The 21,323-nt window shown below is 36.5% G+C and overlaps 1 protein-coding gene across 5 annotated transcripts in view; it reads left to right on the top strand.

Annotated features, from left to right (window-relative positions):
* Positions 1 to 21,323, top strand: part of GRIA2 (glutamate ionotropic receptor AMPA type subunit 2) — a 161,023-nt gene that overhangs the window by 64,351 nt on the left and 75,349 nt on the right. For all 5 annotated transcript variants that reach the window (XR_009259233.1, XM_058721063.1, XM_058721060.1 and 2 more), the window contains exon 3: positions 17,587 to 17,826. Coding sequence is in view for 4 of the 5 variants with exons in the window: in XM_058721063.1 (XP_058577046.1) it covers positions 17,587 to 17,826 (240 nt within the window). In the remaining variant the exon portion in view is untranslated. The remainder of the gene's footprint in view (positions 1 to 17,586; positions 17,827 to 21,323) is intronic.

The following is a 21,323-nucleotide window of genomic DNA, read 5'->3' as shown; positions in this document are numbered from 1 at the left end:
ATTAAAAAAAAATAAATTATATGTTTCTTAAAAACTTTTCCAGAATAATGTGGACATAAACAAACAAGGACTTATATATATTTAAAAAAATGCCTTAGGTTTTAGTACCTGAGCATTACAGAAAGCAAAGGAGTTGTATATAAGTGTGTCAGTGCCCCCAGGGGGTATGTTATATTTATAAAAATTAAACCACTTGTGGCAATTGTTTAGAGAGATCAAATTCATAAGACTTTGCTTAATTATTTGATGTGGTTATGGTGATTACCTTAGGCGATTCTTGCCATGCTCCATTTAATTTTGTTCTGGATGTAGAAATACAGAAAAGAAAATAATATATCTATTAAGGAAATTCAAGATTTTTAAGAAACCCTGCTTATGTAACTAAATTCATATATAAATACTTATCTTCATTTAGTTTGTTACCCTAGAGTTATTTTCTTGTGACTTGTTAGAAAAAATCACAATGAAGATAGAACCTACAAATTATAAAAATCTATAAATAAAATTTCTAGCTGCATTATTTAACCCATTTTGGATGCATGCCATAGGGTAGCATTTAAGTGCACACACACACACACACACACACACACACACACACCACACAGTAGAGGTCCATACCTTAAGAATATATATTAGAAAATAACTTTAAATAAACAGCTGGAGAGATTATTTTCCTTAATACCTATTTGACTTAAGATATCACCACTCTGGAATCCATTTTCTCATCTATTATAGTATGTTTCCCCCCTTTTCTTGTGAGACATTTCTAGTTAGTTTCAGACTATCTGGGTTTAAATTCTAACTCTACTCCCACTAGCTGTGTGAACTTGGGAAAGTTAAGCTTTCCGAATGCCAGTTTGTTGGGAGGATTAAATGACTTGATATATGTGAGCCCTAAGAAGAGTTTCTGGCACATAATATCTTATCTAAGCGTTAGTTCTTCAAAGAACAATGGCCATGTAGAGATCAGACTCACTTTACTTATTTTCAAGGCTTCATCTTTTCTTTGTTTATTTTATTCATTAAAGCATGGATTCTGGTTATACAATGGTACAACAGTAATATACAACATAATACACCAATTTACTCCAAGGGAAATTTTATCTTATGAAAAAATACTGTATAACTTCACAAATAATTTGGCAAAGTCTTATCAAATTAGATTATGATTGCATTTGGTCCAGTACTACTTAAAATTCTTTGAGAGCATGAAATGTGTTGCATAAAAGAAAGTTATGCTCACACACACATGTATATAGGTTTCTCCCTTCTTTAATATTTTTGGACACTGCATGATTAGTGTTCATAAAACTACATCCTTGGCTGGTTACATCCCTGCTTTCTATTATTTTACCCTGGAAGGAACTATTTCATAGGAGTAGGCCAGACATTTGGTGCACATATTTGTTCAGAAGGTATGCCTTAGTTTTCCTGACTGGTGCTAAGATTTACTTTGCATTACTTACTTACTTACGCTGTTCCTATTGATAAAAAGTTCATTGTTATCCTTACTGAACTATGACCTATAGCATTGTTCTTAATATTAAAAAAAATCAGATATTCTTTTATTCTTTAAGAAATTATTTTAGAAATTCTGTTTCCTCCCATTTTTTTTTGTTTTCACAACATAATCTATTAGGGACCTGGCAACAATCTAGTGACTCTGAAAAAGGCAGGCCACCAACTGGAGTAGTTCAGACTCCAGGATAGATTTTTGTTTCTGCTTTATGTTTTCTCCATTTGTATTTCATTTAGCCACCTTAAAATTGCCAAATCTTCAATTTACTTTGTGATTTATGTACAAAATTGCATGTGTTCTCCAGAACAAGACATCTATTCATTTAGGTATCTGAAATGATGGCTTTAACTGAATTCATATGTGCCTATTTTCAGGAATCATGTGCAGCTGAAATAACGTATGGTGTAAGCATGAAATGTATACAATATTAATATTTTTCTTTGCAATTAGCTGTCATCTACTCATTTCTTTTTTTCCAGCTTTGTTTTTCATAGAAATTAGTTATTGCAATACTCATTTACACTGAGTTTTTGTGTTCTTTCCTGAATGCCTCTTTTCAGCTACTCGTTTGTTGTCCCCTTGCTTTCATGGCTCTGAATAGTTTTTCTTTATCTTCTGACCCTTACTAATGGAGAACTATTGCTTGGCTAATTAATCTTTCTTTTGCCTTATTGCATCTATGGTATGCTGGGAGTAGGTTATGAATAATTTTAGAACCATATTGACAGTGACTAAATATTGATGTTATATGACTTGTATTATGTTTTCTCCTATCTTTTTCATTTTCTATGGACTGCACAGTGAAATGGAAAGTTGAGGCAATTATTCATACAATATGTGGGCTTTTTAAAAGCCAGTATATTAATGGCAAGAAAGAATTATGAACTCTATAAAACAGTTTAATTATATACATTGATCAAAGGTATCAAATGATTATTCAGATTCTCACTCAATTTTCATTGCATGGAAACCAGATAATGGTGTATACTTTTCAATTTATTATTAACTTAAAAGATGTAACAAATAAAAAAATAAGGAGAAATGATATTTCAAAGTAGGTTGGTCCAAAGGTGAGTTGAGTAAAATTCTTAAAAAATAATAACTTTTCTGCATAGAAAAATCTCAGAGAATCAACCCAAAAGTTCACTGAACTGGTAAAAGCATTCAATAATATCACTAGGTATAAAAGTATCATTTTAAAGCCAATAGCTTTCCTATCTACTAGCAGTACCGAAAATAGAATTATAAAGAAAAATTTTCTGAAAACAACAGTAATAACGCTACAAGGTATCTAGGGATAAACCTAATAAGAAGTGTGCAAGATATGAATAAAAGTATAAAGTTTTACTGAAAATCATAAAAGAGTTCTGAGTCGATAGAGATTGGCTATACAGTTAATGGGGTTGTAAATGTTAATCTCTGCCGATTAATGTGTATTTCAATCCAATTCTAACCGAAATTTGGAAGAAGAAAATGTAAATCAATAGGTAGGAAAGCTTTGCAAAATTACACTGAAAACAATTTAAAATAGTAATTTTATTATTTAAAAAAATTTTTTTTAAACATTCATTTACTTTTGAGAGACAGCATGAGAAGGGGAGGGGCAGAGACAGAGGGAGACACAGAATCTGAAGCAGGTTCCGGCTCTGGGCTGTCAGCACAGAGCCTGATGGCGGGGCTTGAACTCAGAAACCGTGAGATCATGACCTGAGCTGAAGTCAGTCGTGTAACTGAACGAGCCACCGAGGCGCCCCTGAAAATAGTTATTTTTAAAGGACTAAAACACTTGTTTCCCTTTTGAGAAATAGACCTAAGCACAAAAGAGAACTTGGGTATGATAAAGGTACCATTTTAAAATTGAGGGGAAATCAATAAAGCTAAATTAAAGGAGTTGGAAAATTGAACGTCCATGTGGAAACAAAGTTAGATTTTTGCCTTACATAAAATCCAAATATTAATAAATTCGAAGAATTAGTTATGACTGAAATAATTATGAAATCACACATTAAAAATTTTGAAAAATTTAGGATGGCAAGTCCTTATTACACAAGACACAAAATCCAGGAATCATCAAGGAAAACACTGAGAATTTGGTTACAAATATCATTATATACAAAGTAAAAGACAAAAGGGAAAGGAAGAAAAAAAATAAGACTTCACATATATAGGCAATTAAACATATCAAAATTTAAGTGGTAATCTGATAGTAAAAAATATGCAAAATAAAGGAGTAGATCATTAAAAGAGGACTATATAAAAATAAATTCACTTTCTCACTAATGATGGAAATCCACATTTTCTTATTTACCAGAAAATGTGTAGTACAGTAGTTAGAAGGGCAAGATCAGAGTCCAGCTGCTTGGATTTAACCCCCAATGTATCATTTTCTACAGGTGTTAATCTTAGAAAATTACTTACCTTGTTTTCAAGTTTTTTAATTTGTAAAATGTGTATATTAGGTCCCATATGTTTAATTAGGTTAAACAAAATTTAAGTTGTCGTTTTTAAAACAACAGTAAAATGCTATTATCACGTTAGATTAGAAAAAAAAAAACTAAAGGGGTAAAAAATATTGGCTACTGGTGAAGAACACCAAAAAATTAGAATTTATCTTGTTTTGTTGGCAGAAATGTGAATCAGTACACTGTATTTGCGTGATTTGATGGCATTGATCACATTTTACCCAGCATAATGTTCAATCAAACAATCCCACTTTCTTTTTCTTTTTCTTTTTTATTGAAGAATAGTTGACCCATATATTCCATTAGTTTCAGGTGTACAACATAGTCATTTGATGAGTCTATATGTTCTGTTCTGCTCATTACAAGTGTAGCTACCATCAGTCACCATACAATGCTAATAGAATACCGTTGGCTAAATTCCCTATGCTGTGCCGTATGTCCCCAGGACTTATTCTTTCCATAGATGGAAGCCAGTATCTCTCTCCCTCACTCCTTTTGCCTATCCCTTAATCCCCTCCACTTTGGTTTGTTCTTTGTATTTATAAGACTGATTCTGCTTTTTGTTATTTGCTTATTCATGTTGTTTTTTTATAGTCTGCATGTAGGTGAAATCACATGGTATTTGTCTTTCTCTAACTTGTTTCATTTAGTATATTACCCTCTAGGCCCATGCATGTTGTCACAAATGGCAAGATCCCATCAATTTTTTTACAAAAAGTTTATTCATTTATTTTTGAGAGAGAGAGCAAGGGAGAGGCAGAGAAAGGGAGAGAGAATCCCAATTTCACGACTGTGAGATCATGACCTGAGCCAAGATCAAGAATCAGATGCTTAACCAACTGAGCCACCCAGGTGCCTCTTACCATTTTTTTATGAGGGAATAATACTCCATTGTGTGTGTGTGTGTGTGTGTGTGTGTGTGTGTGTGTGTGTGTATACATATAAATTATTATGTACGTGTGTGTGTGTGTGTGTATACACCACATCTTCTTTATCCATTCATCTATCAAAGGACGCTTGGATTTTTTTCATATCTTGACTATAAATAATGGAAATAAATAATGGTTGTAAATAGTGTATATAGATGATATAAATAATGTTATAATAAACATAGGGCTGCATATACCTTTTTGAATTAGGGTTTTCATTTTCTTTGGGTAAATACCCAGCAGTGGAATAACTGGATCATTTGTTATTTCTATTTTTAGTTTTTTGAGGAACCTCCATACTGTTTTCCCCAGTGGCTGCACCAATTTAAATTCCCACCCACAGTGCACAAGAATTCTATTTTCTTCACATCCTTGCCAGCACTTATTTCTTGTCTTTTTGTTTCTAGCCATTCTGACAGGTGTAAGGGGATATCTTATTGTGGCTTTGATTTGCATTTCTGTAAGTCTTCTTTGGAAAAATGCCTATTCAGGTCCTCTGTACATTTTTAATTGGATTATTTGCTTTTTTGGCGTGGAGCCATATAAATTCCTTTTATATTTTGGATATTAACCCCTCCTTGGATATATTGTATGCAAAAATATCTTTTCCAACTCAGTAGGTTGCCATTATTGTTCTGTTGATGGTTTTCTTCACTGTGCAAAACTCTTTATTCTGGTGTAGCCCCGAAAGTTTATTTTTGTTTTTGTTTTGCTCACCTGAGGAGACATATTTAGAAGAATGTTGCTGAATTTGATGTCAGGGAAATTACTGCCTGTATTTTCTTTTAGATTTATGGTTTCTTGTCTCACATTTAGGTCTTTAATCCGTTTTGAGTTTATTTTTGTGTATCGTGTAAGAAAGTGGTCCATTTTCATTCTTTTTTAAGTAGCTGACCAATTTTCTCAGCATCATTTTTTGAAGAGACTGCCTTTTTTTCTTTGTATATTCTTCCCTCTTTTGTCATAGATTAATTGACCATACAAGTGTTGGTTTATTTCTGGGCTCTCTATTCTATTCCATTGAGCTATGTGTCTATTTTTTGTATTAGTACCATACTTTTTGATTACTACAGCTTTGTAGTGTATCTTGAAATCTGGCAATGTGTTACCTCCAGCTTTGTTATTCTTTCTCGAGATTGCTTTAGCTATTCAGAGTCTTTTTTTAAATCGTATTTTTTTTAACGTTTATTTATTTTTGAGACAGAGCATGAACGGGGGAGGGGCAGAGAGAGAGGGAGACAGAATCGGAAGCAGGCTCCAGGCTCCGAGCCATCAGCCCAGAGCCTGACGCGGGGCTCGAACTCACGGACTGAGAGATCGTGACCTGAGTCGAAGTCGGATGCTTAACTGACTGAGCCACCCAGGCGCCCCTATTCAGAGTCTTTTATAGTTCCATATATATTTTAGTATTATTTGTTCTAGCTAAGGGAAAAAGACTATTAGTAATTCCACTTTTATTAATCTGTCCTGCAAAAATATTAGCACAGGTGCACAAGGGTGAACCTACAGACATGTTTGCTGCAGGCTTATTTATAATAGCAAAAATTCTAGATTTATTTTATTTATTTATTTATTTATTTTCAATATATGAAGTTTATTGCCAAATTGGTTTCCATACAACACCCAGTGCTCATCCCAAAAGGTGCCCTCCTCAATACCCATCACCCACCCTCCCCTCCCTCCCACCCCCCATCAACCCTCAGTTTGTTCTCAGTTTTTAAGAGTCTCTTATGCTTTGGTTCTCTTCCATTCTAACCTCTTTTTTTTTTCCTTCCCCTCCCCCATGGGTTTCTGTTAAGTTTCTCAGGATCCACATAAGAGTGAAAACATATGGTATCTGTCTTTCTCTGTATGGCTTATTTCACTTAGCATCACACTCTCCAGTTCCATCCACGTTGCTACAAAGGGCCATATTTCATTCTTTCTCATTGCCACGTAGTACTCCATTGTGTATATAAACCACAATTTCTTTATCCATTCATCAGTTGATGGACATTTAGGCTCTTTTCATAATTTGGCTATTGTTGAGAGTGCTGCTATAAATATTGGGGTACAAGTGCCCCTATGCATCAGTACTCCTGTATCCCTTGGGTAAATTCCTAGCAGTGCTAAAAATACTATATTTAGATTGTAAATGACAGTCTACATATCTTAATTAGGTAATATTGATGAAATGGTGATATGTCCAAACCAGATAATGCTAGGGAGTAGTTTCAAAGAATGAGCTAAGCCTCTATCAACATGGTAATTTCTTTGTCAAATGTCAAAGCCAGTCACAGGACAATTGTTCTGTGCTCTCGTTAATTAAAAACATAACAAAATCAGAAACAGACAAAATCAACTCTAACCAGAACTTAAGGTGTTGAAGTATACATGCCAAGTGGTTGTTAATAGGGGTTGCTTTTGAGAAAAGTAGGAGTGAAGGGGAATGATAGCTTTTTACTGAATATACTCATTTAAATTTGTGTAAGAGTCTATTCCTATTATTTTTGAGTAATAAACATTTTATTTATGTTACTAAGACATGTAAGGGCCCAAACATAAGTACCTTACTAATCTTTTCTCGAGGAAACTCTTCACACCATTAGTTCTGTTCTTGCTCCTCTTTTTGACGTGAGTATAACAATGAAGCAGACCTTTGGACAATGTTAGAGCAAAGCGCCATGTTCCCTTAACAAACATTCGGTCATCATTTTATCAGGACCAGTGCATCAAGTGTGAGTGAGTCCACTGTGCTAAAGTTAAGGCCTCCAATTACTTAGCAATTTAGGAATGTAGGCTAATGGCCCAGAGCATTTCTTAGTACATTTACATAATTGCTTGTTATATGATATTCAAAACCTTTTTCTTCGTTTAATAAACCTTTATGAGTTAACGTATAAACGCTGAGGCATATAAATGAGGCATATAACCCTCTCACTTGCCAAAAAACGGGTGAGCAAGAAAGTCTTGTGAAAGCTTCAGAAACACTTTGAACCATCCAAAAGCAAGAGTTATCAGATCTAATTTGAGAACATCCAGACAGGTAAAGGCAATAAAGTTCTCTTTTCCTTTTTTGCACGTCACCTAAAGGAAGATTCTTTTAAGTTGAAACCTTCTAGTTATTTGAAAAGTTTTCAATTTTTTTAAAAGACTTTTATCACAAAAGCTAAAATGTTTATTTGTACTGAAATATCATCAAATCTATATTTGGAAAAACGTAGTCCTTCCATTTTGTAGTTTCTAATTACAATCAGATACTAAGAGACTTGATATTTCTTTAGACATCAAGATCAAGAGTGGCTGTGGAACCGAGGGCATCTCTGGCAGGCAAAAGGCAGAGATAGACAAGAAATAGAAAAGCAAAAAATTGAAGGAACAAACGGGATAAACGGAAAGTACAAGAAATATGAAAAGAAGAAAGAGTAAAAGAGAGAAAGACTGATAAACTTGCAGCGAATGGTAGAATTTAATCCACAAAAAGTTATCCTATCTCACACTCAATTTTTGCAGGAGTTAAGTTTGCGATGAATAATAAGTAGGTACTACCTGATATTTTGTATAATTTCTCTCTGTGATGTTTGGCCGTACAGGCCCAAGTTTGAGCTCGATGGGACCTCTGAGGGCACTGAGACATTTGAAAGTTGCAATTTGCCAGAAGCACACAGCTGGCTGGTGTCACCGCTGGGATTCGATGCCAGGCCTCCAGAAATTCGTCCTGGCGCTCTTTATCCACAATATTCAAATTGTGTCAGGGCATGCGGTGCCCAGAATTTACATAGAGCAGAGAGTAGAGCTCTGTGTATTTATGACGAGGAAATACATGTCCGAGGAAGAAGAATGGGACTATCTTTTGTGAAATAGCATCTTACATAAACAGAGGTAATTCTCTTTCGTTTATGTGTCCAGAACCCATCATTAAAATTCACATAAGAGTTATTGCCTATTACTGCCAGTTCTACTATTGCTTGCTATCCCCGATGATGAATGAAGCCAGAATAAATGTTATAGATTTTTTAAAGCTGCATATAATAAGGGCTACAGCAATAAACTTACGACATTTCACCTCACTCAGCAAACATAACACGAAGGTCAGGAAAAATAAATGTTTGTGAGAGGGGAAAGAAAAAATATATTATTACAACTTCATAGTCTTCTACTCCTGGGTGATGATGCTGCATCACATTTAATATTTATATGAAAAATGGGCTCAAAATATATGCAAAGGAGAAGCAATTTATCATAGCAAAGATTTGTGGCAGGGCTAAAGGAAAAATCATCAGTGAGGCAATTTATAGAAAATGTCATTGTGGTGTCTGTGTATTATTCTTCACATTTTCTTTGAATCATTTAGTGTTTCATGCAATAGGTATATACTGGGTGTCTTTGGTAGGAACAGTGCTGGCCTCTAAGGAGCAGGAGTGGACGGAGAGAGAGGTAGGCTTTTGAAGAGATGAGAGTTTGGTAAGAGGTGCTGACTTCCAGCTCCCGCGTGGGAGATCCCTCTTGTCAAGTGACAGTAAAAGAAGGTTCTCCCAAAGATAATGTGAGCTTTAAAATAATCCCATTAATGGAAAGTAGATAGTTTTACTCCATTTCATTTTGAAAACAGTCTATTGTATTTACTTGAATTTTCCAAAAAGAGAGGAAAGAAAAAAGGAAGTAGTTTCATTTTTAACATTTCCCCACATTTTTAGATGGAAAGCAAATGTTACGTGTGCCATTATGGTACAAGAATTACATTTTTTGAAGGAATACTTGTTGTTTATGGTAAGTTCCCAGGCTTGAACAGGTCCATCAGATTATATAAGTAAGACATTTGAGATTGTGAGAATACCTGAGGATATTGTCAAGTGCACAATGTATTACTGGACATATGTCCAAGACTAAGAAGTTCACTTCTTTCATTTAGCTTTCCAGAAGCATCTGTGTTATTTATTTTTTAAGGTTAGGAACTTTCTCTCTCGGTGCAACTTCTCCGTATATCAAATATATTTTGAAGCTTAGAATAATAAAATTTCACAGATACTCCAAGGATCGTCTTCTCATAGTAATGATCATGGTGTTTTTGTTTGTTTACCTATTATGAGAACCGAGAGCCTAAATTTCACAGGTAATTTTAAATGAATACTACTTATTTTGCAATATGATAGTAAAGTATGAAAATATTCTCCTGACATGACTACCCCAGAACCAACAGAAGTGAGACTCCATCAGAGAAAGCTCTTTTATATTTTTGTTATCCAGTTGGTTCAGATCCCATCTTTGTTTGACAAATATTTAATGATATGCTTGTGAAAATTCCTGAATTGAGTGTTGTAAAGAATACAAAAATCCCTATGGTTGGATTTTTTTGTCATTAGCAATTTATTTAAACACTTCTGTTTTCCCTGGCACTTCTCTCCATAGTATCTCATTTAAACTTTAAACCATTCTTCTAAGTGAGGCAGAATAAATTAATATCCTCATTGAAAAGGCTAGTAAACTGGCTCAGGTTCTGTGATCCCTCTACCAGATGACCAGGGGAAGTTGAAATTTGACTCCAATTCAGGTATTCTTATTTTGTTCTCACACTGAACCCTGCTCTCAAGGAGGTCACAAAATCCCACCCCACCCCCACAGACAAATAACATGCACAAACACACACTCACTCAAACATACTGGACCTCATACTGTACCTCCCACGAGGGAGGTAAAGGCAGAGTGTTGATGAGGTTCATTATCAGGGAAAATCATATTCAGTTGATGGTAAGCAGGACACCCTTCATGGAAGAATTGGTATTTTACTACATGACATTTTTCAAGTCCCCGCTGTGTGCCAAGTTATGTGAGATAAACAGCACTGCATTCTCTGCCTTCAGTTAGCACAGAGTTCATGGACAAAGACAGACAATTATAACTCAGGCTAACATGCAGAAATGCAGATTGCTTTAGAATCACATGTAGGAGGGCCATGTTCCACTCAGAACAGGTAACACCTGAGCAATGTTATGTCAGTTATTGTCTAAGCAATGGGGAGACAATGATGGATTTTACACAGGAGGGTTATATCTGCCATGATAAGAAAGAGATTTATTATGGGGCGCCTGGGTGGTTCAGGCTCAGTTGGTTAAGTGTCTGACTTCGACTCAGATCTCACGGTTGTGAGTTCCAGCCCGGCGTCTGGCTCTATGCTGACAGCTCAGAGCCTGGAGCCTGCTTTGGATTCTGTGTCTTGCTCTCTCTTTGTCCCTCCCCTGCTCGCATGCTGTCTCTCTCTCTTTCTCAAAAATAAACATTAAAAAAAGAGAGAGATTTATTATAAAGGGGGCTATCTGGGAAGTTATTTCGGCAATCCAGTCAATATATGGTTGAGGGCCATATTAAGTCAATGCCAGGGACAACTGAAGAGTACAGCTTTGAGAAGTCAAAGGAGCAGTGTTCGTAACCATTTGTATGCTGGGGAATAAGGAAAAGAATTCCAGAGTGATCCTCACATTATGAAAAGATGGGTTTTATTTTAATACATGAACACTTGCCTTATGGAATTGGTGAATTTTATGCTAAAGAAGAAAGGCAAGTAAAATCCTGGCACATGATTAGTGAATCATTAAATATCAACATTGATTAGAGCATGGAATATATTAAGTAGGACGGTCAAGAGACACTTTTTTAAAAAATGGTTTTTAATGTTGATTTATTTTTGAAAGAGAGAGAGAGACAGAGTGTGAGCGGGAGAGGGGCAGAGAGAGAGGGAGACACAGAATCCAAAGCAGGCTCCAGGCTCTGAGCTGTCAGCTCAGAGCCTGATGCAGAGCTCAAACTCACAAACCGCGAGATCATGATCTTAGCCGAGGTCAGACACTTAACTGGATGGCCCACCCAGGTGCCCCAAGAATTAAACATTTTAATTAAAAATTATGCTGGCAAGGAAATAAATATAAAATAATCTTAAAAAGACATGATTTAAAAAAGAATCATATGCAGTATATTTATAATATATATGTATATACTAAATACTGTGTGTGAATATATGTATATATATACATATATACACAGAGTAATCAGTATATTTGCTGCTTAGTAAGATACAATATATTTATAGTACATATTTTCTCAGTAAATAAGCAGATAAAGGGAGACAACTTTGATGATGGTTCAGATTTGGGAAACATGCACAAGAAGTTGAATTTGACTTTATTATAAAAGGGGTGAGATCACAAAGACATAGACTGTAAAGGAAGAAGAAAAACAATTGGAAGTCAGATCCTTGGAGAATGTCTCTTCTGTCATGTGTTTTAGGAAGACTAAGATGACAAGAGTGTGAATTGGAGGAGGGAGAGAGGAGGTGGGGACAGTTCAGCTTGGCAGAACCAGGAAGAAGGAAATGAAGGTGAAGATGTAAGAAAGACATATGAAATATACAATACAAGCTTCCTGTAAGTAGGGACCTGACCTGTCACACTTAATGTCGTTTCCCCAATTCCTAGAACAGTGTGTAGTCGGTTCTCAAAAATACATGGTGAATGTGGAATGGATGATGTCGAATAAAATGGAGATGACTAGAAATGTCATGAACAGGACAAAGACGAATAATGAATTAATTATTCTGAAATAGAAAACATCGATGATTACAAGACTTACGGTGCCATGAGCAGAAAGGAAAAAATCAACACAAACACATGATTTTTAGGATACAATTTTCGGGTTTTTTTCCTGCTTGTTTATATAGTTGAATGATCGAGAATTAGACATTTTCCAGTGGGTGTTACTGGAGGGTGAGGGATGGGAGCTAAGCTATCAATTCCAGCGAAGGTAGACTGTATCTATCTTGTGTGCTGTAGCATTTTCTAAACCCAACCCCATGCTCATCACATCAAATGTTTACAGTATGTATTTGTTCAGTAAATAAATAGATAAAGGGAGACAGAAGACTTGCCAGTGAAGTTGTGGGAAGCATACATAACAAGTTGAATTTGACCTTGTTAAAAGGAGTGAGACCACTGAGAGACAAGATGTAAAAAGAGAAGGACAAACAATTGGAAGACAGGTCCTTGGAGAATGCCTTTTTAATTTGGGATGTGAAAAAAAATGATAAGACAGTGAAAGGTAATTAGAGGGAGAGGGAAAGTACCAAGATGGTGTGATTTTACATTGGCAGCAATGTGGAGAAGAGATTGGAGGAGAACAAGCCTAATAACAAGAAAGCGAGAGAAAGAGAGAATTTCAAGATGCAAGGTTTTTATTAATAAATTTAGAGAAGCTAGGAAAGCTTGATCTGAGAAAAAGTTGATTTGATTTGGTGACTAGGAGATCATTATCGACAAATGATAAGGAAATTTCAATAGTAAAGTCAGGGTCAAAGCTTGTAAGGGGTTAATGTCAGAAGTTCAGTGATGAAAGAAGAGATATTTTCGGTGACCTCCGTGTTTTGAAGTCAGGATTGCTTGGTGATGTAGCTTTTACCAGACTTTGCACAGGTTGCAAAGGGGCTGTTACCATTACTGCTTATAAAGCAGCCTATGTCATTTCATTGAAGTTAATGGCAATTTAGTATAAAAAATGTAGAACAAAAATAAAACATGCCTTGTTCTTTTTCTCCATTTCCACTAAATAACCATGCGAGTTTCTCCAGACTGTACCGAGTACGCTACATTAGCGGCACCAAGGAGCGGAATGACCCAAGAGGAAAAGAGGGGAGGTGGTTGCGCCATCAGCATTGTTATTGGCTCATATCATCTGGGCTTGTAATAAAAAGGGGAATAATCAGCAAGTTACTTTTACCCAGGAGATGATCAGTTCTGCTGTTTGACCTAAAGTGTCTTTTGAAAGGACTTCCCTTTGCTGAGTTTCTCAAAGTTCATATTAAATATTTCATTCAAGCAGAGCTCAGTACGGGCATCTTTACCCACTACCCTGCAATCAGTTTTGAGTCTTAAGACATGGATGCAATTCTAATGTTAATCAGCATAATCATGCAGAAATTTTTAACAGTGTCTCAGAAGGCAGTGGTATGGCCCATGGAGCTAGAGGTGAAACTGAGCTTTTCTGTTCCTTCCTCTGCCTCCAGAGATGACATAGGGAAAGAAGGAGTATATGTAGTGTGCTGTTATTGTCTAACTAATTTTAGAAAGCTATCTTTGGAATTATTTCTATTGCTTGTGATGTATTATTTGGATATTCTCAGCAATAGGAAATCCTCTGTCTTTGAAAATGGATATAAGTTGGGGAGGTAGCTTTAAAGTTTGGACCGATTGCTGGGAAATAAAGTTGAGATCATAATGAATAATTTTATTCTGATCAAGTGAGGAGTAATTTTGAGGGCTGTGCACGTAATGTTTTTGTGTATCGCGTTGGTAGGGTCATGTATTATCTCTCTGTGTTATATTGGGAAAAGCATCAGTAGAATGCAAAAATACTCTTGAGTACTTTGGGCTTGGGATGTTAGAAGCGTGACACTAAGGTTTTGTTGTTGTTGTTGTTGCTTTGTTTGTTTGTTTGTTTTAATCTTGAGATGATACACAAAATACCTCAGCTCAAGTCAGCATTCTGATTGATTCCTGCTGTAAATATCAGTGATATCCTTATCATGCTTGGGAACGGGGGCAGTGACTGAGAGGGAAATGAGCAATGTTGACCAAATGACTGTTGTATGTGTAGCAAAGGGATATTAAAAGAGAAATATTTAGAAAAACAAGAAGATATCTACAAATAAGACAATTGAATATGTAGCACGAAGAAGTAAAGGACAAAGGAGGAGGGTTTGGAAGGACCCAGGATAGTCAAGAAAGAAAGGCCAATGTTACAAAATTATGCTTATTGGAGAATTAGCTGATTTGCCTGAAAAAAAGTGCCTTTTGAATCAGGTGAATTGTAATTTCTTGAGAAGTGTTGTACAGCTTGTGCCTGTTGTTGGGCCGAAGCCAAGTGTTTCCAGATGGCCACTATAACCAGGAGGCCCCTTGACAACTCACTTCAGAGTCTAAAACAAATGGAAAATGAAAGGTATGGCTCCTTATTAAGACTGTCTATTCATTCAAACGGGGGCATCCTTTATCAAGCATTCTGCTGATGCTGTGGCTGCTATTCCCATCACAGAAGCTATTTCACTTAAGATGAGAAGAAGAAGTCTCATTAATAAATCATATCGCCCGATGTTCCTATAGTATTTAGATGACATGCCAACACTTCACAGGAAATGAAATAAAATGGATCCAGAGAGAATTTTATAGCAGTTTCCCCTCTTTATATGTCAGATGGAATCATCAACTTCTGAACAAACTTAAGATCTAAGATGTACATGTCAGTACACAGATATCTATGTATAAAATAAGAAATCACCACAGGATTTGCCTAGAAGGTCTTAACAATGAAAGGGTGTTTTCACGTATGTGAAGAATGAACCTAGTCAAACACATTAAAGGTTGTTTTCAACTTCTGTACTCAGATGAGGACAAATTATGAACATAAATAAAGGGCAGAAGTCTCATCTCTATTTTATGTTAAAGTGTGAAATGTAAAGAAACATATTCAGTTTTTTTTGAGATATATTAAACTATTCTCCAGAAGATTGGTAATAAAGAAGGAGATGTTGATTGATATATAATACAGATATAACCTAGAGATCCAAGAAGCTTTATGTCAGAAAGACAGGAGTGGGTTGAAAATTAGTAAATATGTAAAGGAAAATGGGTATATTTGATAAATAGAAGTCACTCAAAGAAATAGCCTGTCTTGCTTTCCTTTCTTTTCATATCATATATAGTTGCTAAAAACGATTGCCTATTATGTACTGATTGTCTGGAATTGGTTATTAAAATCTGTATGTATTTTAGCAATGCTGTTATTCATGAAACACATCTATTTTTTCTACAGATATTTTATTTCTGAAAGGGAATAAAATTAAATACGATTGTATTGGTCTTATCCCTTAAATGGGATTAATTAATTTGAGAAGATCGTTGGTATTATGCTCTGGGTTGTTAGATTATGTTACTGGATAGTTTATTTCCATTCCTTGGATTGAACTGATCCTTGAGATTAAAACAGTATCAGCTATGCAATCATTTAAAGCCACGTGGTTGACCTGAATTGGTGGCTTTAAACATTGTGGCATGGGTGGTTTCTATAGGGAATTTCAGAGGAATCAGTCTTGGACAAAGTAACCCTTACTTCTCTTAGAGATAGTTTCAAATTTGTGTTTCAAAAAATCATTCTGGCCATATTGTGGAGAATTGAATGGAAAGGAAATATTGGAGGAAGGAAGAAAGATGGGGAGGTTTTCCAGTAATCCAAGTGAGAAAAGCAGTATTACCCATTACTTAAAAGCATGGACTTCGGCTCCAGACTGCCTACGTTTTAATACAGCATCTTCCACTTACTAGCTGTGTGACTTTGGGAAAATAATATAATCTTCCTGTGTTTCAACTTTTCAATCAAAATTCTTATTTGGGAATAATAATAATAGCTCGTGCCTCAAGAGTTCTAATGAGAAATAAATGAGTTAAAGTACCATAGATCATGCCAGGCACAAGGCAAGTACAGTGTAAGTAGGGGCCATTAGTGAACTAGGATGATTGGAATGGAGAGACAAATAAGTGGTCCACATCTGAGTATATATAGGTATTAGGATAAACGATAATTAGTGATATTCCAACTGTGGGGGAGGGGGTAGGAGAAGGCATTGTCATATGTCATTTACCAACGTAAAAATATCCATTAGAAGGTAAAGGACTGTGGAACAATGGGGACTTTCAAATAAAATATCATTATTATTTTTTTTTTTTTAAGAATCATGGTCCTAAGTCAAAATATTTTGGCAATATTGTTTGTTTTGTATGGAGTAGAACATACAGGTAAGTTAAGTCCCTGAGAAAGATTAAAATTAGGAGTTCAGAACTCCACTTAACTGCTACTTGACTTGAGAGAGCCTAAGTGAGAGGTCTCTTTCTGGTGAGACCTGTCTCTTTGTGTATGATGTGAGTCTTACATCTGTTTCCTCCTAAAGAACTTTCATTCAGCCTTAGAACTCTTCATGTGCACTCTGACCTTCTAGTGTGAAAGCGTCATTAACACAATAAATCCTTTTAAACAATCAGATATTAGAGGCAATGAGATGTTATGAATGTGTATACATGTCAGGTAATTGCACTTTGTTGTTTTTATACATAATGATTGTTGCTCATCCTTTTTTTCAGTAGGGCTGTCCTAAAATAGTTGCCACTTACAAGATTTGTTCAAGAAAAATGTATATATTTTCTTGCAGCAAAAATTACTTTTTAATGCTATATAATTCTTTGAATTCCTCAGAGAGAGTGCTAAGTAAATGAGTGTCCATACATTGGTTGGATCATTGATATACACTCTATATTTTTTCAGTTTGATTATTTTATATTTCGTATAAAGGGCATTATGTTTTTTAATGTTTATTTTGGAGAGAATGAGAGAAGAGAGAGAGAGAGAGAGAGTGAGAGTGAGCAGGAGGGGAGGGGCAGAGAGAGAGTGACACAGAATCCAAAGCAGGCTCCAGGCTCCGGTCAGCAACAGAGCCCAACTCGAGGCTCAGACTCACCGACCGGGAGATCATGACCTGAGCTCAAGTCAGACGCTTAACCGACTGAGCTGCCCAGGCGCCCCGAGAGGGCATTTAAGTGTTAAGCAAATCTGTGTGATTGTATGCCAATTTCAATGATATATCTTTTCTCTTTTTCCTATTCAGTCTGCTCCCAGTTTTCAAGAGGAGTCTATGCTATTTTCGGATTTTATGATAAGAAGTCTGTAAATACCATCACATCATTTTGTGGAACGCTCCATGTCTCCTTCATCACTCCCAGCTTCCCAACAGATGGTACACATCCATTTGTCATCCAGATGAGACCTGACCTCAAAGGAGCGCTTCTTAGCTTGATTGAATACTATCAGTGGGACAAGTTTGCATATCTCTATGACAGTGACAGAGGTGAGTGACAATATCCCCATGTCTTTGCAGTGGGTCAAATTCAATGCCTACACTTGGCATTTACGTGTGATGTTATGGAGCTACACAAATGTATTAAAGTCCAAGGGTCACTTGATTTAATTTTGCTGTGTAAATGAATAATGCAATTTGAAACTCGGGAAACATAGTTAACAGAGTTAAAAAAAAAGTTGTGAACGTACAATTTAAAGATATAGACTCTGTCGACCCAATGTGCAGATGTTCAGTTGTCATTTAATAGCACTTTCTGTCATCAGCAGCCGAGACCCTATGGTGACTACAATCACCAGTCAGTGAATTGTCTGCCTTGAAAATGGGTGTAAGTGACACGTGAATAAATATGTAAATAAGAACTTCTAAGGAAATTAATAGCGATTAAATGTTTTCACATGCAAAAGTTTTATCAGGCAGGTGTGATTGTTGTTAATGGCGCTTTCAAATGATGCCCCAGAATCTCTGAGAAGTTGAAGGACTGCTCAGGATCCACTTGAACAACTGGTGTGCAGTTTGACATAAGTCTTCTGACACCAGACCCACGCTTTTCCATAATTCTAGGTTTACGATGAGGTATTATTTATTAGCACACCAGCTGGATAGACTCTTAGCTCATCATACTGAAGTTGTATTTTCAGGGGGAGTTATTTCCTTTGTGTTTCCCAAATCTCTTGTTGCAAAGCTTGGTATTAAGAGACCTGCTTGACTCGTATGTCATAGAATCCCAGATGTTCTTTATCAAAAATTTATTTATTTATTTGAGTGTAGCTGGCGCACAATGTTACATAAGTTTCAGGTCTACAACAGGGATTCACCATCTCTGTACGTTAGGCTATGGTCACCACAAGCATAGCTACCATCCATCACCACACAACACTATTACAATACCACTGAACACGTTCTTTATGCTGTGCATTTTATCCCCATGACTCATTCATCCCACACCTGGAAGCCTGTCTCTCACTCCCCTTCACCATTTTGCCCAGCTACCTACCCCCTCTCCTCTGACAGCTATCCTTTTCTTTTCTGTATTCTCTGTTCTCTGTATTTGATAGTTTGTCCTCTGTATTTGTAGGTCTGGTTCTCCTTTTTTAGGGATTCTGATCCTGTTTGTTTATTCATTCGTTTTGTTTTTTCGATTCCACATCCGAGTGGGATCATGTGGTATTTGTCTTTCTCTTTCTGACTATCTCACTTAGCATACTACCCTCTAGATCCATCCATGTTGTAACAGATGTCAAGATCTCATCCTTTTCTTTTTTATGACTGAGTGATATTCCATTGTATACATAGCACGTCTTATTTATCCGGTCATCTATTAGTAAAGACTTGGACTGCTTCTATATCGTGGCTATGGTAAATAATGCTGTGGGAAACACAGGGGTGCATATATCTTTTCAAATTAGTGTTTTCATTTTCTTTGGAATCTCAGATGTTAACTATTCCTGGGTCCATGATTTGGCTTCAGTGGGTCTGTGTACTTACTAAAGCTGTATGAACATTTTGTGCACACGTTTGCATATGCATTTTTCTAAAGGCAGTATCCATAACCAAACCCCATAAGGTTGAGAACCACTATTTTAAGAGCACCTAAGTACCAAACTGTGCTTCCTTTGGCAGCTTGCTTCCTGGAATATTGAAAGGTTCAAATGAAAACCAGAAGCCTGTTTCGACCAAGATAGGGCACCTTGTTAACCCACAAGGGCAGACAAGAAGAGAGCCAGCCGTCAGTCAATTCTCCATTGATCAGTTTGTAGTCATTTGGGGCAGCAGTCCCATCTGGAGTGCTCAAGCTAGGTGTCTGATTCTCTGCCCCTCCTCCAGGTCCAGGGAATGAGAACGCTCAGTGGAAAAGCCTGTCAGCACTCTACAAGCTGAAAAGAGTTGCTATGTCAACTACTTTCCCCCCCTGCTTTGAGAAGGGAGAGCTTTGCTATTCCTCTGAGGAATGAAAAACTAAAACAACCATTTAGAGAAAATATGGATTGCAATGTGCTGGATGATTCGGAAGCATACTTCTTATTAATGTGATAAAAGGTCTTACAAAACTGACCTTATTCATGGTCTTCCCTCTTGCTCTCTGCCAACTCCTTAAGCACTCTGTTATGTTAATAAAACTAGCCTGCCGCCTGGGAGTATTCTGAATGCCTCTTTCACCCTTGCATCCTGTTGCTGTAATTTCTGCCTCCCAAATATATTCTCTCTCTGGACACTCTTTTTCATTGTCTTCACTCCGGGCCAGGCCACCAGCATGGGTTCATTTTCTCATCCTCCCCATTTCCACACTTGTTTCTCTTTAATCCATTTTCCACAAAGTAGCTGGAATATGTAAATGCTTTTCAATGCTTTTCTGACCTCATCACTCCTTTGCTTAGAATGCTTCTCAGCAAAATGAAGACACCGTTGAAAATTCTTAACATGGCTTTAATTAAGGTCTGATTCCTGGCAATTTATCCTGCTCACTCACTGAGTTAAATCTGTCTAACTAACCTTCTTTCACTGTCTCCACATGCACCAAACCACACTCTCTCGCCTCAAATCTCTGCACACAACTCTAGTCCTTTCTCCTCCTTGGTGTCTTAATCTATAGAGATAGCATTTCTATAGCGCGATCTCATAGTTATTCTCTCTCAAAGAAGTCTCTCCTTTTCCTACATAATACATGTCACAATTTATAATTAATAGTAGTATTCATTCTTTCACTCAAAAACTGCTACTGAGCCCCTACTATGTTCCAGGGACTGTTTTAGTCACACAGGCCAAGCATTGTCATTTATTTGGCTCTGGGTGTAAACCCCAGGAAGGCAATGTCCAGGCGGTAACCATTACACTGGGTGTACAGTTTGTAATTGTACACACGGAGCTTGAGATAATACTGGAACAGAGCTGACAGTCAATAAATAGAATGAATAAGTGAATGAGTCAAGCATCTGTGTATTTTTTTAATTAATTAATTAATTAATTAATTAATTAATCAATCAATCATTTACTTACTTACTTGCTTACTTACTTACTTACTTTAGAGAGAGAGAGTGCCAGTAGGGAATGGGCAGAGAGAGAGCGGGACAGAGGATCTGAAGCGGGCTCTGTGCTCACAGCAGAGAGCCCAATGTGGGGCTCAAGCTCACGCAGTGTGAGATCATGACCGGAGCTGAAGTTGGATGCGGAACCAACTGAGGCACCCAGGCACCCCCAGCATCTGTGTATTGTAAGTTCGAGATGATATTAGAAACTGATTCTCATCTGCTAAATTGAAGGATCAGAAGATGAATTCTCTTCTCTGTTTGACAAGGTTGAAGGTGGCATTTTTACTTCAGGGCCATACTTCACCCTCACTGTGACTCCCTCGAGGTGAAACCGAACTTCTGAGAAAACTCATGTGAGACAACGGATAGAAAAAGAGAAACTCTAGTATTTGAAGAGAGATACTGAGGCTTTGGGAAATGATCAGGTGAAGATGGCTGAATTTATATACTTGTGAAAGG

The sequence above is a fragment of the Neofelis nebulosa genome, chromosome 3, assembly GCF_028018385.1.
Source record: "Neofelis nebulosa isolate mNeoNeb1 chromosome 3, mNeoNeb1.pri, whole genome shotgun sequence".
NCBI classification, from domain to species: domain Eukaryota; kingdom Metazoa; phylum Chordata; class Mammalia; order Carnivora; family Felidae; genus Neofelis; species Neofelis nebulosa.
The sequence above is the reverse complement of the archived record's forward strand: the minus strand, read 5'-3'. Positions and strand labels throughout refer to the sequence as shown.